The 19,983-nt window shown below is 48.8% G+C and overlaps 1 protein-coding gene across 1 annotated transcript in view; it reads left to right on the top strand.

The window, feature by feature from the left end:
• Nucleotides 1-19,983, top strand: part of PODXL (podocalyxin like) — a 90,327-nt gene that overhangs the window by 22,263 nt on the left and 48,081 nt on the right. Inside the window, exons 2-4 of the mRNA XM_073328856.1 lie at nucleotides 4,120-4,164; nucleotides 5,835-5,879; nucleotides 7,550-7,594. Of these exons, the coding sequence (XP_073184957.1) occupies nucleotides 4,120-4,164; nucleotides 5,835-5,879; nucleotides 7,550-7,594 (135 nt within the window). The remainder of the gene's footprint in view (nucleotides 1-4,119; nucleotides 4,165-5,834; nucleotides 5,880-7,549; nucleotides 7,595-19,983) is intronic.

Raw genomic sequence — 19,983 nt, 5'->3', positions numbered from 1 at the left:
CTTTCACATAGCAAGCCTCTGAGTGCAACCCCCCTTATCCATTAAAAACACGTTTTTATATATTTAACACCATTATAAATGCTGGAGGCAAAGTGGGGTTTGGGGTGGAGGCTGACAGCTTGCGACCTCCCCCGCTCCCCATGTAATAGCCTTGTGACGCCTTGCGGGGTCCCGACCTCCAGTTTGAGAACCCCTGACTTATAGTCTTCTGCCCACGTGTGTGACAGCTTCTGACAGGAGAATACTTTTAGTCTTTCCCGGGACTGCTGTCTAGTTACAGTTCCAGGGGAAAAAAAAGGCAGCCAGTGTGAGAGAGATGCCTGCACCATTTGAACCAATGATGGTCCTTCCTTTATCGAAAAGTCTGCGGAATCTAATAAAAAATAGACTTTTTAAAAATTGTTCTGTAGAACATAGTAGAATACTATATCCCTGCTTTGGAATTCTATAGGATGGTTCAAAAAGCCCTATAGAGAGAGCTCCTCTATTCAATTCGATGGGGTGGTTGAAGTAATTTCTATAGAATCCAATGAAATGGCTATATAATCCTATTAGTTTCCTTATTAACGAAATTTTATTAGCCAGACCATGAAGCCCTTCCTCTTGCTGGTGAGCTAGTAGTAAAGGGCGTCAGAATCCGACCTTCCGTAAAGGCCTCTCCCTTCTCTTCCCATAACAAAGCGATCTTGTCCTATCCTATCCGCCTAGCATACTCCTGATAGTTTGATATGTGGATGGGACATTGCAACAGTGACAGCTATGACGTGACCGCAGATTTGGTACAACATCAACAGAGTCCAAACCCCGAGTCTCTGTGACTAGGGAGCATTTTCCTGCCCCTGGAATCTGAAGAATGTAGACAGTTTACTCCCAATGAAGCTAGGGAAAGTTTTAGGGTTTTTTAATGCTCGCCACTTCAGTGTTCCAGATGCCCTGGATCTGTAGTTGGTCTCGCGTGTGGATGGAATGATGCTTAAAGAAGAGAGAAGGAGTTTTTCCTATGTCTATCTTAGATTACCAGTGCTGTGTAGGAGGAGGATCCAAGCTCAGTCCTATGGTTGCCATGAAAACCCAACTTCCCATCCTATGCACCATTGCATGATGCCAGGTAGTCCTAACTGGTCATGGATTGGTTACAATACATTTAAAATCCTCTTTCCTGCTAGGACCCACATTCGGGATTCTGTGTTTTCCCCAGCAGGTAGATGACATCACAAAAGTCTGAGCAGCCTGAAGGGTGTTCTGCCCACAGTGCCTGCCGCATTGTCTGCTGCCAAAGGGCAAATGGAGAACCCTGAACTCAGGTCTTGGCAGGTAGCTAAAAGGGGATGTGACCTTCAGCTATATTGATTTAAAATGTAACAATCATTGTGACCACTTAGGAACTTTAAATAGCAGCAGGAATAAAACTCAGATATTGCTGAGCTCCATAAAGCTCAGGCTCTATCACTTGACCTAAAGGGGAATCTCCATCAGCTGTTAACAATATAGGACCTAGGAGGCACAGCTGAGTAATCCCAAGTCCATTCAGTAGAGGGCAGTGGTGTGCACATTAAATGCTTGATTACCGAGAAAGGGCAGGTCAGCAGTTGACAGTTGTCCTGCATTGTAGTTTCCAGGTGCAACCAGCCTGGGGTCTTTTGATCTGTGTTGAAATGTTTCTCAATGTACCTGTCCTGGTCTGGTCTGCGTCTCATGTCAAGAGCATGCTGCTCACCAGCAGGGCTAGCCTAGTGTAATCCTGCCATCCTGGCTCTTATGACACTAGGCCTGGCCTGGCAAGCCTCTACTGTCGTGTATTCCCTGAAGGCAAGCCTGGCATGCCCCAGGCAGCCTGTGCACTGCCAGCCCTTTGTGTGGCTCTATACAGTAATGAAGGCCACAAGCCCATTTCACACTGTCTCTAAAGGAACAGAGCAAAACAAACCGCAAGCCCTCAAGACCTGTCTGAGACCAGCTCTCCCCACCCAGCCCTGTTTGGATGCATCCCCCACCTCCAGCGCAGCAGAAGAATGTTCTCCCTTGCAGCCTGACATCTCAAATGCTGCCGCTTAACGCAACACTCTGGGATCATGAAGTAGCCTGTCTCAACAAGTGACACATCCCTGCCCATGTATCTATCTCGGGCGCCTTGCCATGGGAGGCACCTTTCAAAGGAAACGTCTTCATTATGCAGTCAACTGCTCAAAGCAGTCTTCTCCTCCAACACAATTGTGTACTTCTTCCCCCCACCAGTAATTACTGGATTGGGGTCCTACAGCCTCGCCAGTGCTCAAAGATATTCTAGCGTTTGCATCAGCACAGGATCCTGGCCTTCTGCCTATGCACAGTCATGTCAACTCCTTATCAAAGTCATTGCATGTTGGCCCAGCAGCTCAAGTCCTGCCTATTTGTGCTAGCCGATCTTGACGTTGCTATAGCACCCACTTCTGGTTCGTTCACAGGCCAACTCCTGCAGGCCTTACTCAGTTTCGTACTCAGGCAAAGCTACCATTAGGAAGCTTCCCAGATGGCTGCCTTCCCAGTGGGAGTGTTGCCTGAGTAAGGGGTTCAAGATTTGGCCTTCAGTGTCCCATCGCACATCAAGGTCCCTTCTGTGGGGGACACGGACCTAAGGATCAGGCTTGCTTGCTTGTAGCTTAGGAGGAGAGGCCTTAGGTATGGGCTATGTAGGTGATCATGTAGAGCACCACATCCGAGGAACCAGCCCTGAAAGAATGGCTCTTCTCTGGCTGTCGAGCTTCTGCCCGCTTGGTCTCCCCCTCCAAAATAGGTGTTCTCCCGGTTGCTGCATGCTGTTGTATGACAGGCTGCTCTTGGGCTTAGCTTCCTCCCAGAATCCCTTGCATGATGGTTGCTGTGGTGTTTCCTCTGAAGCACTGGTTTGACCAAGGCACACGAACAATGGGACAACTCAGCGGAAATGGAGCTGTCCTTTTGGAGGAGGAGGTGGCCCAGGGAGAGGAAGGGGAGGTTGGTTGGGAGGGAGTCGGGTACAGGGGTTGGTGGAAGATGTACCATCATTCTTGTCACTGCCCGGGATGCTGCCGCACGTCAATCCTGACCTTAGGTGGAGCAATTGGAGAAGCTGTCCGTAGGGGACTGTCAGTGTCCGTAGGGGATTCTCTCTCAACTGCCAAAAAATGCTACACCATTGTCACTGTGTGTGTGGGGCTGGGGCCCAGCATTGTGGGAAGAAATGCATGTAGGAAAGAGAATAGTTTACATTACCGATGAGAAAAAGTAGGCCCTGATCCTCGAAGGCATTTAGGTACTTCACTCCCACTGAAATCACTGGGCATGAGGCACCTAAATACCTTTGAGGACCTAGGCCCTAGTTCCTTTGTTCTACCAGCTGGGAAGTTTGTCCCTTGGTGGGTGACGGCTGCGTATAATCAAGTAGTCAGTCTGAGGGCTGGTCTACATTGCACACTTAGGTCGACATAAGGCCGCTTATGTCAATCTAATTATGTCACAATTCACAAGGGTGCTCAGCTCTGGGGGGGAGGGGCTGAGTAGCCAGGCAGCTGGACCCCACTTCCCAAGGGTGAGAAGCCCCAGGCGACTTCCCCTGGCTCCCGTCTGGGAACGGGGAAGGGAGAAGCCCTAGGTGGGGAACGAGGATCAGCCCACCAGGAGCCTGTGGGGCAGCCTGGCTCCTCCCAGGGAGCTGCCAGCAGAGCTGAGAGACCAGGCTCTCAGAACATAAGAACGGTCATATTGGGTCAGACCAAAGGTCCATCCAGCCCAGTATCCTGTCTTCTGACAGTGACCAATGCCAGGTGCCCCAGAGGGAGTGAACCTAACAGGTAGCGATCAAGTGATCAGCTCCCCATACTTCCCCTCTTGTAAGGATTTTTTAGGGAGCCTATCTGAGCAGAAGACTTTGGGGAGCCTTACAGTATACTTCCCGCTGAGTCCCCCCTTAAGCCCATCTCTCAGAGCTGGAATAAAAGAAACCACCACACGGATATGAACTCACAATAACACTCTATTTACTAAAGGAGAAGGAAGGAAGGGGAGGGGGCTGGATTAAGGACCCTGGAGATTTGGAATACTAACATATTCACATGCGCACACACCCTCAATAAAGCAAAGGTGTTTTTCTGCCTCCGTCAGGTACTGCCGGTAACGAGGCTGCAGAATCCGATGGATCAAAGGGAGGTAAGTCACCCTGTCTCAGACCCACCCTATCCCTTCCTGCGTTGTCTATGGGTGAGTGTCAGGTCTAAGTAACCGGATCTAGTCCGAGAGTGCACGTCTGCTCCCCAAAAGAAAATAACTAATAAACCCCAAGATGACAACTTCGTTCAGTGAGTGGCTACTGCAGGCCAGTAACCAATGTGGAAGGTGTACTACCCCACAGAGAGAGCGAGCTTTTAGACACCTGAGCCCCAAAGATTTCAGCGCTCAAGAGCCCCGGCCCCTCCATTCATTTGTTTGTATAGAAACCGGTTACTTAGCAACAACTGATTCCCGCTCTTTTCACTTTCCCGCCTTTTGCCCAGAATAGGGGAACAAGAAGAAGTCACCTTGTTCTTATCCAGACCAAGATGGCCACCTAAGAAACAAAGCCCTAAAATCCAGCTGGGTGTGTGCCTTCCCAAGAATTTGCCAAGGCTTTAATTAACACTCTTAGATGGGGGGAAGAGCTCCTGGTGAGGACATGCACCACCGACCCAAGGAGGGTAGAGTGGACATGCACCACTGCAGTAATTACTGCAATGGCTGTAAGTTGACTTAATATAGGTCGCATGATATTTCTAGTGTAGACAAACCCTAAACTTAAGACAAGGCACAGCACCGCATCAGTGTCAGCAACGGAAAGGGGGGAACTTTTCATTCCACTGATCAGATCAGAAACTGAGATTATGGTTACCTGATCTGGTTTTTTGCAACAAGCAAACGTGCATGTCCGACAAGCTATGCTTTGGCTTTCCATTACCTGTGAGAAAAACGTAGGCCCTGATCCTCAAAGGCATTTAGGTACTTCACTCCCACTGAAATCACTGGGCATGAGGCACCTAAATACCTTTGAGGACCTAGGTCCTAGTTCCTTTGTTCTACCAGCTGGGAAGTTTGTCCCTTGGTGGGTGACGGCTGCGTATAATCAAGTAGTCAGTCTGAGGGCTGGTCTACATTGCACACTTAGGTCGACATAAGGCCGCTTATGTCAATCTAATTATGTCACAATTCACAAGGGTGCTCAGCTCTGGGGGGGAGGGGCTGAGTAGCCAGGCAGCTGGACCCCACTTCCCAAGAGTGAGAAGCCCCAGGCGACTTCCCCTGGCTCCCGTCTGGGAACGGGGAAGGGAGAAGCCCTAGGTGGGGAACGAGGATCAGCCCACCAGGAGCCTGTGGGGCAGCCTGGCTCCCCCCAGGGAGCTGCCAGCAGAGCTGAGAGACCAGGCTCTCAGAACATAAGAACGGTCATATTGGGTCAGACCAAAGGTCCATCCAGCCCAGTATCCTGTCTTCCAACAGTGACCAATGCCAGGTGCCTCAGAGGGAGTGAACCTAACAGGTAGCGATCAAGTGATCAGCTCCCCATACTTCCCCTCTTGTAAGGATTTTTTAGGGAGCCTATCTGAGCAGAAGACTTTGGGGAGCCTTACAGTATACTTCCCGCCGAGTCCCCCCTTAAGCCCATCTCTCAGAGCTGGAATAAAAGAAACCACCACACGGATATGAACTCACAATAACACTCTATTTACTAAAGGAGAAGGAAGGAAGGGGAGGGGGCTGGATTAAGGACCCTGGAGATTTGGAATACTAACATATTCACATGCGCACACACCCTCAATAAAGCAAAGGTGTTTTTCTGCCTCCGTCAGGTACTGCCGGTAACGAGGCTGCAGAATCCGATGGATCAAAGGGAGGTAAGTCACCCTGTCTCAGACCCACCCTATCCCTCCCTGCGTCGTCTATGGGTGAGTGTCAGGTCTAAGTAACCGGATCTAGTCCGAGAGTGCACGTCTGCTCCCCAAAAGAAAATAACTAATAAACCCCAAGATGACAACTTCGTTCAGTGAGTGGCTACTGCAGGCCAGTAACCAATGTGGAAGGTGTACTACCCCACAGAGAGAGCGAGCTTTTAGACACCTGAGCCCCAAAGATTTCAGCGCTCAAGAGCCCCGGCCCCTCCATTCATTTGTTTGTATAGAAACCGGTTACTTAGCAACAACTGATTCCCGCTCTTTTCACTTTCCCGCCTTTTGCCCAGAATAGGGGAACAAGAAGAAGTCACCTTGTTCTTATCCAGACCAAGATGGCCACCTAAGAAACAAAGCCCTAAAATCCAGCTGGGTGTGTGCCTTCCCAAGAATTTGCCAAGGCTTTAATTAACACTCTTAGATGGGGGGAAGAGCTCCTGGTGAGGACATGCACCACCGACCCAAGGAGGGTAGAGTGGACATGCACCACTGCAGTAATTACTGCAATGGCTGTAAGTTGACTTAATATAGGTCGCATGATATTTCTAGTGTAGACAAACCCTAAACTTAAGACAAGGCACAGCACCGCATCAGTGTCAGCAACGGAAGGGGGGAACTTTTCATTCCACTGATCAGATCAGAAACTGAGATTATGGTTACCTGATCTGGTTTTTTGCAACAAGCAAACGTGCATGTCCGACAAGCTATGCTTTGGCTTTCCATTACCTGTGAGAAAAACGTAGGCCCTGATCCTCAAAGGCATTTAGGTACTTCACTCCCACTGAAATCACTGGGCATGAGGCACCTAAATACCTTTGAGGACCTAGGCCCTAGTTCCTTTGTTCTACCAGCTGGGAAGTTTGTCCCTTGGTGGGTGACGGCTGCGTATAATCAAGTAGTCAGTCTGAGGGCTGGTCTACATTGCACACTTAGGTCGACATAAGGCCGCTTATGTCAATCTAATTATGTCACAATTCACAAGGGTGCTCAGCTCTGGGGGGGAGGGGCTGAGTAGCCAGGCAGCTGGACCCCACTTCCCAAGGGTGAGAAGCCCCAGGCGACTTCCCCTGGCTCCCGTCTGGGAACGGGGAAGGGAGAAGCCCTAGGTGGGGAACAAGGATCAGCCCACCAGGAGCCTGTGGGGCAGCCTGGCTCCCCCCAGGGAGCTGCCAGCAGAGCTGAGAGACCAGGCTCTCAGAACATAAGAACGGTCATATTGGGTCAGACCAAAGGTCCATCCAGCCCAGTATCCTGTCTTCCAACAGTGACCAATGCCAGGTGCCCCAGAGGGAGTGAACCTAACAGGTAGCGATCAAGTGATCAGCTCCCCATACTTCCCCTCTTGTAAGGATTTTTTAGGGAGCCTATCTGAGCAGAAGACTTTGGGGAGCCTTACAGTATACTTCCCGCCGAGTCCCCCCCTTAAGCCCATCTCTCAGAGCTGGAATAAAAGAAACCACCACACGGATATGAACTCACAATAACACTCTATTTACTAAAGGAGAAGGAAGGAAGGGGAGGGGGCTGGATTAAGGACCCTGGAGATTTGGAATACTAAAATATTCACATGCGCACACACCCTCAATAAAGCAAAGGTGTTTTTCTGCCTCCTTCAGGTACTGCCGGTAACGAGGCTGCAGAATCCGATGGATCAAAGGGAGGTAAGTCACCCTGTCTCAGACCCACCCTATCCCTCGCTGCGTCGTCTATGGGTGAGTGTCAGGTCTAACTAACCGGATCGAGTCCGGGAGTGCACGTCTACCCAAGGAGGGTACAGTGGACATGCACTACTGCAGTAATTACTGTAAATCGACCTAATATAGGTTGCATTATATTTCTGGTGTACACAGATTCTAAGTTTAAGACCAGGCCCAGCTCCTCATCAGTGTCGGCAATGGAAGGGTTGGGGCTTTCCATTCCACTGATCAGATCAGAAAAAGCGATTATGGTTACCTGATCTGGTTTTTGCAAGAAGCAAACGTGCATTTCCGACGAGCTACGCTTCAGCTTTGGTTAATGTATTCAGTCGTGACTGTGTCTGATCTTGTAAGCAGCGTCGGGGCTGTTCATCACATGCATGGGAAACCTGCAAGGAAACCCCAGCCTATACAGGAAGTGGTGCGAATGATTCAAGAGATGACATCGCTAGGCAGCCAGTGCCCCAGTGTGCTGCTAAGAGGGCTGTATGCCGCTGAAAGTGTTGTCTTTCAGATGGGACGTGAAACCCAAGCCCTGACTGTTTGTGATCATTAAAGATCTCGAGGCACTGTCTGCAAGAGAAGGAACATTGGTCTTGCTCCAGTTGTAATATGGATCATTACATTCAGCCTCCCTGATTTCCCCTACAGTTCCAATTGTACCTGGTATTCTTCTTTACTTCCAGTCCTAAACTGTTAAACAGCTGCCTTGCTCTACCTCAGGTACCTGCATTTCACGAACTTCATTTACACAGGAGTTCTCCTTCTGGAGGACAGATACTACAGAATGCTAAGAGATGATTTCTTTTATCTGTTGTTTTTGCTCTTGATATGGCTCCTTTCAGCAGTAGCATCACCGTTACCAACCATTGCTTTCAGTAGTAGTAGTGTTGTTACACAGAGTAATAGGAGTAACAATCTCAGTGAAAAAACAAAAAAAGGTCTCTGCAATCTGAATTTCAGCCCACAAGCTGGCTCGTCCTTGAGAATGTCAGTTAATTAGAAATAGTTCTGGAACAGCCATGCAAAAAGAATGCCAGCTATTTGCTTTTTATTTGTGTTAGAGTGGAGCAAACGCAATAGGATTTCTGCCCTCTGTTTTGTTTTTCCTATGATTGCTTTCTCTGTTTGCTCGTCCTCTTTGCATGTGTGATGGGACAACTCCAATCCGATTAGGAAGGGGGCTCATTAATGAGGGGTTGCAGCAATGCAAAGCCATAAGCTGATTTTCTCTTGAGCATGCTTAGGGGTCTATGCGCTAGGAAAAGTGCGTCCAGCTGGTCTTTTTTAGAGAAGGTTCCCTCATGATCCAGCTCAGATCAGCAATCTTGGGGCACTGACTTCCAGGGCTTATCTCTGTCTTGGCACAGAAACTCAACAGCCTAAGACGACAGAGCTCTGAGGCAGGAATATCCCTGTTAGCAGCTGTGTGAACGGGGAAGTGACTGTAAAGCTTTGCAAGCTAATTTACATTAAGGCCATGTTTGTTGTCATTTTTATTATTATTATTTCATTCCCATCCTGCAGTTTGACCCTTCTGTGATCACTGCGGTGGGGAACAGATTTCCATGCTTTCAGAAACATCTGTACAGCTTGAACAGATGTGCGTGTACCCTGTTAAACCATGTCCCTGGACAAAGAACACCAATGAATAACGGTGCTTTGGATTTCTGCAGTGCCTTCCATCTGAGGAGCTCTAAGTGCTAAATATCAAAGAAGGTACCCTCACAACCCTGAGGCAGATTGAGGTATTATAAGGCTTCTGATTTTCAGTTTTAACTGATAAACACCAATAAAACACCCATTATTAAAAATATATATATATAAAATCGGTGTTTATCCAATAAATACTGGAAAAACACCGGAAAAAGGTACTTGTATCTAAGGATTTGTCCACTCAGAGCAGTAATGTGGACTATGAGGATGTGATTTCTAAAGCACATTAACATGTCGCACGCTAACTGGTCTATGTAGACCTTGCTGGTGCACGCTGAAGGTTCCCTAGCGTGCTTGAATGTAGTATACTTTGAAACAGTTCAAGTGAACTAGGGAACATGACCGAGATTATTCTGTACAGCCGTGGTCACCAACCGGTCGATCCTAGATGATCTCCCAGTTGATTGCGATCTCTGGCAGCAGTGCAGTAAGACAGACTCCCTGCCTACCCCGGCCCCACACCGCTCCCGGAAGCGGCCACTGCTGGGAGAGCTGCGGGGGCGGTGCTTGCAGAGAGGGGCAGTGTGGGGAGCCAAGTGCTCCCCGCCTTCCCCACCCCAGGGGTTGCAGGGATGTGTTGGCCCCTTCCGGGAGTGGTGTGGGGCCAGGGTAAGCAGAGAACCTGCCTTAGCCTTGCTGTGCCTGTTGCCGACCGGGAGCCGCCAGAGGTAAGTGCTGCCTGGCAGGAGGCTGCACTCCAACTCTTATCCCTGAGCCCCCTCCTGGAGCCAGCACCCCATACCCCCTTCTGCACTCCGAACCCCCTCCTGCACCCCAGTCCTGATCCCCCTCCCAGAGCCAGGACCCCATACCCCGTCCTGCACCCCAATCCCCTGCCCCAGCCCTGACCCCCCCATCCCAGAGCCAGCACCCTGTACCCCCTCTTGCACTCCAACTCTCTGCCCCAGCCCGTTGACCCTTCCTGCACCCAAACACCCTCCTAGAGCTTGCACCCCTCACCCCCTTCTGCACCCCAACCCCCTGACCCAGGCTTATCCCAGAGCCCCCGCTCACACTGTGAACCCCCCAGCCCAGAGCCTGCAACCCCCCCCCCACCCCAAACCTAGGTGTCCCGATTTTATAGGGACAGTCCCAATATATGGGGCTTTGCCTTATATAGGTGCCTATTACCCCCACCCCCGTCCTGATTTTTTCACAGTTGCTGTCTGGTCACTCTACCCGAACCCCAACCCGGTGAAAGTGTGTGAGGGTGGGGGAGAGAGAGCAACTGGGGGGAGATGGAGTGAGTGGCGTGGTGTAGATCCTGAGTTGCCCTGAGATACAAAAAATGATCTTGGGTGTAAAAAGGTTGGAGACCACTGCTGTACAGTATATACTACTGTAATGAGTAATGTGTATGATCTACATTACTCATTACAGTATGCTCAAAGAGAGAGCTCCAAAAAGCCCCAATTTTTGGACATCTACATAAAACTCAAAGATTACTAAAAATAAGCCCTGAAAAATGAAATGAATAAACCCCTAGAAACAGACGCCCAAGTTATTACTAGCTCCATTTTATAGATGAAGAAACTGAGGCACAGAGAGGGGGCTGAGATCACAGAGGAAGTTATTGGCAGAGCCAGGAACAGAGCTCTGCTCTCCAGCTGTGGTTTAGCAAAAAGGCCACCCTCTCCTGTTAAGGACCAGGACCAGCAAGGTATAAAACAAAGTGTTGAGCAGACAGGTAGGCAGGCTGGATTCCTGCATTTAGCCCCAGAACAGGCAGAGCACCGGCAAGCCTCCCTAGACTAGAATGTCCTGCTAATAGGCTTTAACTTTGATGCCCTGCCTCTGGGTGCATGGGGTCCATGGGCAGCTAATTGTCCAGACCCAATTCAGTTTGGGCCCCATCTAGTGAGTCTGCCAACAAGAGGCTCAAGGAGAGCCAAACATGCTGGTGGTTTGATGATAGAGGCAGCTCAGTCTCCCCAGCAATTGGCTGAGACCAACAAACTCATTTCCCGTATGGGTTACCGCTAAACAGCTGTCTGATGGTAACAGCTTTTGGTCCCAGCTGAGCTGACTTGACCTGGCTTTGAGCCAGCTTCCTGTGGGTAAAAGGCTCCATGTCCCATTGCCAGTTATCTGAGACATAAAGGCCAAGTTTGTCCCTAATATAACTCCATTGACACCCGTGGAATTACACCAACGGGGAACTTGGTCTATCAAGCTTCCCGTGTTTATGATGTACGACCTAGCTACGTTTCCTGACCTCCCGCGTCTGGCTCACTCGCTTCTGCTTCATTTGCGGAAGTATATTGAAGCACTTCCTCTGGCAATGAAGGAATTTACCATCTGCTGCAGTGAAAGAGTCCAACTCTAACATCTAACTTTAGGTGGGGAAATCCCACTTGTTTGAATCGTGGCTTGCTAGTTTCAGTCTAGAGCTTAATGCATAGATGCAAAGAAGTCCTAGTGGCTGACAGTCTCAGTAGAGAGACGAAGTAGACATAACTGTTACTGGTTTCAGAGTAACAGCCGTGTTAGTCTGTATTCGCAAAAAGAAAAGGAGGACTTGTGGCACCTTAGAGACTAACCAATTTATTAGAGCATAAGCTTTCGTGAGCTACAGCTCACTTCTTCAGATGCATATCGTGGAAACTGCAGCAGGCTTTATATATACACAGAGAATATGAAACAATACCTATTCCCACCCCACTGTCCTGCTGGTAATAGCTTATCTAAAGTGATTTCCAGCACAAATCCAGGTTTTCTCACCCTCCACCCCCCCACACAAATTCACTCTCCTGCTGGTGATAGCCCATCCAAAGTGATAACTCTTTACACAATGTGCATGACAATTAAGCTGGGCTATTTCCTGCATAAATCCAGGTTCTCACATCCCCCCCACCCCCATACACACACAAACTCACTCTCCTGCTGGTAATAGCTCATCCAAACTGACCACTCTTCAAGTTAAAATCCAAGTTAAACCAGAACATCTGGGGGGGGGGGGGGTAGGAAAAAACAAGAGGAAACAGGCTACCTTGCATAATGACTTAGCCACTCCCAGTCTCTATTTAAGCCTAAATTAATAGTATCCAATTTGCAAATGAATTCCAATTCAGCAGTTTCTCGCTGGAGTCTGGATTTGAAGTTTTTTTGTTTTAAGATAGCGACCTTCATGTCTGTGATCGCGTGACCAGAGAGATTGAAGTGTTCTCCGACTGGTTTATGAATGTTATAATTCTTGACATCTGATTTGTGTCCATTTATTCTTTTACGTAGAGACTGTCCAGTTTGACCAATGTACATGGCAGAGGGGCATTGCTGGCACATGATGGCATATATCACATTGGTGGATGTGCAGGTGAACGAGCCTCTGATAGTGTGGCTGATGTTATTAGGCCCTGTGATGGTGTCCCCTGAATAGATATGTGGGCACAGTTGGCAACGGGCTTTGTTGCAAGGATAAGTTCCTGGGTTAGTGGTTCTGTTGTGTGGTATGTGGTTGTTGGTGAGTATTTGCTTCAGGTTGCGGGGCTGTCTGTAGGCAAGGACTGGCCTGTCTCCCAAGATTTGTGAGAGTGTTGGGTCATCCTTTAGGATAGGTTGTAGATCCTTAATAATGCGTTGGAGGGGTTTTAGTTGGGGGCTGAAGGTGACGGCTAGTGGCGTTCTGTTATTTTCTTTGTTAGGCCTGTCCTGTAGTAGGTAACTTCTGGGAACTCTTCTGGCTCTATCAATCTGTTTCTTTACTTCTGCAGGTGGGTATTGTAGTTGTAAGAAAGCTTGACAGAGATCTTGTAGGTGTTTGTCTCTGTCTGAGGGGTTGGAGCAAATGCGGTTGTATCGCAGAGCTTGGCTGTAGACGATGGATCGTGTGGTGTGGTCAGGGTGAAAGCTGGAGGCATGCAGGTAGGAATAGCGGTCAGCAGTCTTGCTACAGTGGGTGGCTGGGGCAGTGGTGAGAGAGGCTGCCTGTCTATGGACAGACATACAGCTCTGTCTTCTAGGCTGGGTCAGTCCCCAGTGGCTTGAAATTTATTTACAAAATCAGAAGCTGGACTGTGCTTCGAGCAAGCGTGGTCTGAAACCGCTTCTTGGCTTGGGCAAGGGATACAAGACACGGACACTAAGAAAGGGAGATTTAGCTTAAAAGGCTTTTACAGGACTTACCGTGTGCAGTGGAAGGCTGTGGGGGGTAGGCTGATGACTTCATGTCGGGCAGATGACTTCAGCTAGTATAAAGAATGACTCCAACTCCCAACCCTCTCCCAGAACTCAAATCTCAACTTCTTTGGAGGCCTGAAAATATATTTCCTTCTTCCTCCCGTCTCCCCATGAACCCCTGTCTGCTTCCCTATGGGAAAGGACATGGAAGAGACATTACCTTGGGAGAGGTGGTCATGCAGTGCCATGATGGTCTATTGATTGATTAGAAGATGGGAGTAGGCGAACTGGGCTCTATTCCCAGCTCTGCCACCAGCCTGTTGGCTGATCTGGGGCAAGTCATTTCTTCTCTCTGTACCTGTTTCCCCTCTCACTCTGTCTTGTTTAGTTAGATTGTAAGCTCTTTGGGGGCAGATACGGTTTCGGTGAGTTTGTACAGTGCCTAGCGCCATGGGCCCTGATCTCAGCTGGGTGTTTAGGTGCTATTGTAATAAGACTCCATTTTTTGCGTATGGTTTGGGACCATTGAGGCCTGATTTAGAGAGCACGCACAGGAACTCCAGTTGGAGTCTGTGGCAATTTTGCCTGAGTAACAATTTTGCGATGTGGCGCTTTTATAATTAGCGATACAGGTACGCTTTGGTGTCTCCCCAAGCATCTGAATGATTAGATCCTCCTCAGAAAGTATGAATATTTTAGGGTTGTCCCAAAACTTACTCCGTGCTCCATCCTGCCATTCTTGGGTCAGGGAAGAGGTTTTTCTGAATTGTCTTTTATCTTAAAGTGCTACAGAATCTGATGCGACAAAGCGTGTATTGGTTTGGTGATCAATCACTTGCCTGTGTAGCGGCAGAGATGAGATGTGTGCAGAGAACCCAGCTTGACCAATGCACCCCACTCCTGACCAGCAGCGCTGGGATGCTCCCCAAAGGTAGCCAGGGTTGAGGGGCACCTCGCCACAGCCTGCCCTTAGCGTGACGGAGTCTTGTCTGCGCCTGCTGCGGATCAGCTCTCTGAGACCAACAGCCCGGGGCGACGCAAGCACTGCCTTCCTGGCCTTTGCGGACCTCGCTCTCTCGGGGCCGGTGCACCCCCATAGGACTCAGAGCCCTCCCTGCAGCGTCCAGTCCCTTTTCCACTGCACGCTCACAGAATTACCAGGCCCGCTGTTCCCAAAGGAATGGTACGCACCAGCCTGAAAGATTCAACTCCGAGCCAGCACTTTGCTTAACACCACAGCACTGAGAGACATTTATCGTGAAAACAAGAATGCATTTATTGTCAAAGAACAGTTTCAAGTGACAGTGAGAAAGAATATTGGAAACAAAAGGTTACATATAAAACCAAATCATAAACATGCTTTCTAGAGACTGCATTTAAACTCCTTTAGCCAGGAGGTGAACTTATCTCACCCAAAGTTCTCCAACATTTTCAACCCAGGCTGGTTGAGACACCACTTTCCTGAATGCAAATGTGCTGTCTGTTGACTTCCTAGGTACAAAGAAAAGGAGGACTTGTGGCACCTTAGAGACTAACCAATTTATTTGAGCATGAGCTTTCGTGAGCTACAGCTCACTTCATCGGATGCATACCGTGGAAACTGCAGCAGACATTATATACACACAGAGATCATGAAACAATACCTCCTCCCACCCCACTGTCCTGCTGGTAATAGCTTATCTAAAGTGATCATCAGGTTGGGCCATTTCCAGCACAAATACAGGTTTTCTCACCCCACACACTCACTCTCCTGCTGGTAATAGCCCATCCAAAGTGACCACTCTCTTCACAATAAGAAAAGGAGTACTTGTGGCACCTTAGAGACTAACCAATTTATTTGAGCATGAGCTTTCGTGAGCTACAGCTCACTTCATCAGATGTTTACCGTGGAAACTGCAGCAGACTTTATATACACACAGAAATCATGAAACAATACCTCCTCCCACCCCACTGTCCTGCTGGTAATAGCTTATCTAAAGTGATCAACAGGTGGGCCATTTCCAGCACAAATCCAGGTTTTCTCACCCTCCACCCCCCCACACAAATTCACTCTCCTGCTGGTGCTAGCCCATCCAAAGTGACAGCTCTTTACATAATCAAGTCGGGCTATTTCCTGCATAGATCAAGGTTTTCTCACATCTCACATGTGAGAAAACCTTGATCTATGCAGGAAATAGCCCGACTTGATTATGTAAAGAGCTGTCACTTTGGATGGGCTAGCACCAGCAGGAGAGTGAATTTGTGTGGGGGGGTGGAGGGTGAGAAAACCTGGATTTGTGCTGGAAATGGCCCACCTGTTGATCACTTTAGATAAGCTATTACCAGCAGGACAGTGGGGTGGGAGGAGGTATTGTTTCATGATTTCTGTGTGTATATAAAGTCTGCTGCAGTTTCCACGGTAAACATCTGATGAAGTGAGCTGTAGCTCACGAAAGCTCATGCTCAAATAAATTGGTTAGTCTCTAAGGTGCCACAAGTACTCCTTTTCTTTTTGCGAATACAGACTAACACGGCTGTTCCTCTGAAATCTCTTCACAATGTGTATGATAATCAAGGTGGGCCATTTCCTGCACAAATCCAGGTTCTCTCACTCCCTCACCCCCTTCCAAAAACCACACACACAAACTCACTCTCCTGCTGGTAATAGCTTATCCAAAGTGACCACTCTCCCTACAATGGGCATGATAATCAAGGTGGGCCATTTCCAGCACAAATCCAGGTTTTCTCACCCCCCCACCCCCATACACACACAGACTCACTCTCCTGCTGGTAATAGCTTATCAAAAGTGATCATCAAGTTCGGCCATTTCCAGCACAAATCCAGGTTTTCTCACCCTCCATCCCCCCACACACAAACTCACTCTCCTGCTGGTAATAGCTTATCCAAAGTGACCACTCTCCCTACAATGTGCATGGTAATCAAGGTGGGCCATTTCCAGCACAAATCCAGGCTTTCTCACCCCCCCCCCTTTTTTTTTTCCCGGGGGGACACACACACACACAGAAACTCACTCTCCTGCTGGCAATAGCTCATCCAAACTGACCACTCTCCAAGTTTAAATCCAAGTTTAACCAGAACTAGGTACAGGAAGCTAGGAAGTCGTCTTGCTTCTAAAAATACCTGCAAAGTTCACTGTCATTACTCACCGCTAACCCCTACCTCCCCATGGCTTGTTCTTTCCTGTGTGCTCTTTTCCTATTGACCTCTCCTCTCTTTGTTAACATTTAACTTCATATGTAAATGGCTATCCATTGTGTCCTCTTACAATGCTTAATTTACATCCTGACAGAGAGAGACACATTTCTTATCTCCTGTCTGGAGAAACCGATCTAAGCCCTGCTTTTCATTCACATGCTTAAGAACACAGTTTTTTCTGGTACAGATACATCGCTCCTTACATAGTACCCATAGGTGCGTTTCACAGGGATGCTGGGTCACAAACACAATGGCTATTCCAGAGCCCTGCTAATATACCATGCTCTGACCAGTAGCACTCACTGTAATTCCAGCCTTAGCTCCACCCAGCATTGCTAATGCAGCATGCGCCTGCCTAGTGGTACGCTGTCTTATTCCAGCTGTGGGCCCTTATGCAGCCCGGCCTGTGCACCGGCCTGCAGCCCCCTTTGCTGCTATCCCAGCCCAGCATTCCTTCAGGAAATTCGCAGACATACTGTGTCAACATTTCACTGTCGTGCCGAATGGTGGGAACCAGACAGTAAGGTCCCCAGAGCGGAATTGTTTAGATACTTTCTTAAAGCCCAACTCCCCTGCGGCTGTGAGCAGTGGCCAGGTTCGTGAGCCAGCTCTTGAGAGGAACCTGGGCGTGGAGTTTGCAAACCAGCCAACTTCTCTAAAAGAAAGATGGGGATAGTTAACCTTGGGCTAGGGGAGGATGTGCCCCTTCATTTCCCCTCCTCTTTCCTTTGTCCTCTCTGTCCCCCACCTCACACTGCCCACATAGCATTCCTCCTATGGCCCCATATCAGGGTGCGAAGGAGAGGAATCTAGGGGGCAGGGTGAGAAGAGAAGCACTGAGGATCCTCTAGTGCTGACCCTACACGCCCTTATAGAAGGCTCCAGAATTGCCTTGGCGGGGTTGGTGCCTCTGTCTCACCCTGTGCTGTTCCTAGCCCCCATTCATGCACCCTTCTCCCCTACCTCAGTGCTCCCTGGACACCACTCAGCTCTCCCTGCCCCCCCCCCCCCAAAGAGACTCTCCTGAGGCCCAAACTTTGCCAGGCTGCCTTTGCAACTGTCCAGGTGATATGCTCATGTAGTCTCTCTCCCTGCACTACCTGAGCCCCCTGTGAGCTGCGTCTAGATCTCATTTTATATTGGGGGGAGTGATGCTAAGCCCTCCATCTTCCACGAAAGCGAGAATCTCGCAGCTCAAAACTGCACCATTAAAATCCAGCATCTGCCCAGGAACCCCTGAGCACTAAACCTGGGTGCTGGATTCCCTCACGAACACGAGTGCCTGGAATCCTTCCCAACTGCGGTGCTCAGTTGCCCTGTAAATTTAATTCCTCTGATGACTCACGACAACAGGACAGGCTGGCTGGAAGGGTGATGCCGTTCAGGAGCCAAACACAGCAGCGAAGTCTTATTTGAGGTTCCTCCACCTTGTCAGAGTCACAGTTAATTGAATAATTAAAACAATGGCTGATTCCGGGGTAGGATCTATCTTGGTAGATGATTCAGCATTTTTATTGGGCCATTATTCTGGCCTGTTGATGGGCAAAGAATTAATGAGAAGCCTCTTTCTCCTTCCCTGTTGTGCAACCCCAACCCAAACCAAGACCCTCGTGGTCTATAGGCAGCAGACCAGTCAGATGAGTCAGAAAGGAACCCGCTCATGGCTGTACCTCTGGCTTGTCTCCGCTCGAAGCCCCTCTCTGCACCTCTTGCAGGGGAGGTGAAAGGAATCAAGAGGCAGAGGCTGTTCAGAGCAAGAACCTGTGTGATTCTAGGCTCCTGGGTTTATACTCTCTTCTGCCACTGATCTTGGTGTGAACTTTGGCAAGTCACCCAACTTCTAGCACTTACCCGTCTTCGTAAAGTACTTTGAGATTCTTGGATGAAAGGTGCTTCATATGTAAAATATGGATAATGATGTTGACCTTCTTTGTAAATCACTTTGAGAACTACTGATGAAAAGCATTACATGAGAGTTTGGGATTATAATAATTAATATACAGTGCAGTAAACCTGCCCAAAAGGGACACTCCAGAGTATCCCCAAATGCACGGAGTACAATTTTGAGCCACATTTATTAGGACCCCACCCCTGTTAAGGACCCAGTTTTTCTTAATCCTTTAAGTGGTTGCTTAAAACAGGTTTCACTCTGCACATTGCTACTGCTGATCAGGTCCAGCTGAGCATGAGTATTCTGGGTCTCTGTTTACCAAGGCTGCTGTCACAGCCTAAAGCACAGTGCAGCTTCTTTGTAGGGTGTTCAAAGCACAGAAGGGGAGCAATTGTTTGGGAGGATGGGATCTACCCAAATGCAGTAGCCTCCTCTCACAGTTCCTGCGTTAACTGCCCCTCTCTGACCGCTTTGTGGCCCCTCTGAGATTTAGGTCTCGGGCTTTTAGCCATCACCTTTCTTGGGGTGGGGACCTCTCTCTCCAAACCAGGGACTTAGGCTGCAGACTCCTGCAGTTGACTGTGATGATCTGTGTGGGTCTGACTTCAGCTCAGCACCTGCAGTCCTGGTCTCTCCAGGGCAATGACAGGGTTAACCAGTGGCCGGCCAGTCTTCATAAACCAAAGTACTATTTATTCAGAACAAAAGTCTTGCAAAGAAAACCTCTTTAAAACAATATATGTCTAGTGTGCCAGGCAGTCACCCCTCTTCCACATGGAGACCCTGATAGGAGTTACAGACCTGTCTCTCTTGGTCACAGTTTCATGTCAGATCTTGGATTGAGTGTGAGTGACCCTCTTAGCTGGTCAGGGTGGATATTTTAGACAGTTTCAAGTTCTTTCTCTGACAGGCCTTTTGAACCAAGTCAAACCAATCTCTGCTTTTTCCTTGTGGGACAGAACTTCCACAGACTGTGACCTGCCTTGTTTCAGCATTAGGGATTTGCAGTAATTACCCCCCACGATTGTCACTCGCCCATCAAGCCAAGAATACAATCCCCAGCCAGCCCATCAAGGTACAGCCAACATTTATAAAGTTGCCATAATAATCTTAGAAATATTCCAAAGCACTGCATCTGTCACGTGGCCCAAGAGAGTGTTTATTAATTATTTGTATTTCAGTAGCACGTAACCAAGATTGAGGCCCCATTGTGTCAGGTTCTGTACAAACACACGAGAGACAGTTCCTGCCCCCATACTCTTACAGTCTAATTAAACAGGACGTTATCCCCCCCTTGTACTGATGGGGCACCTGGATACATGGAGAGAGGTTAAGTGACTTACCCAAGGCCTTACAGGAGTTTTGGGGCAGAGTTGGGAACTGAACCCAAACCCTAGTTCAGTGCCTTTACCACAAGACCATCCTTGCTCTTGT

The sequence above is a fragment of the Lepidochelys kempii genome, chromosome 1 (genome assembly GCF_965140265.1).
Source record: "Lepidochelys kempii isolate rLepKem1 chromosome 1, rLepKem1.hap2, whole genome shotgun sequence".
Lineage (NCBI taxonomy): Eukaryota > Metazoa > Chordata > Testudines > Cheloniidae > Lepidochelys > Lepidochelys kempii.
Note: the sequence above shows the minus strand (reverse complement) of the source record. Positions and strands in the feature narration are given on the sequence as shown.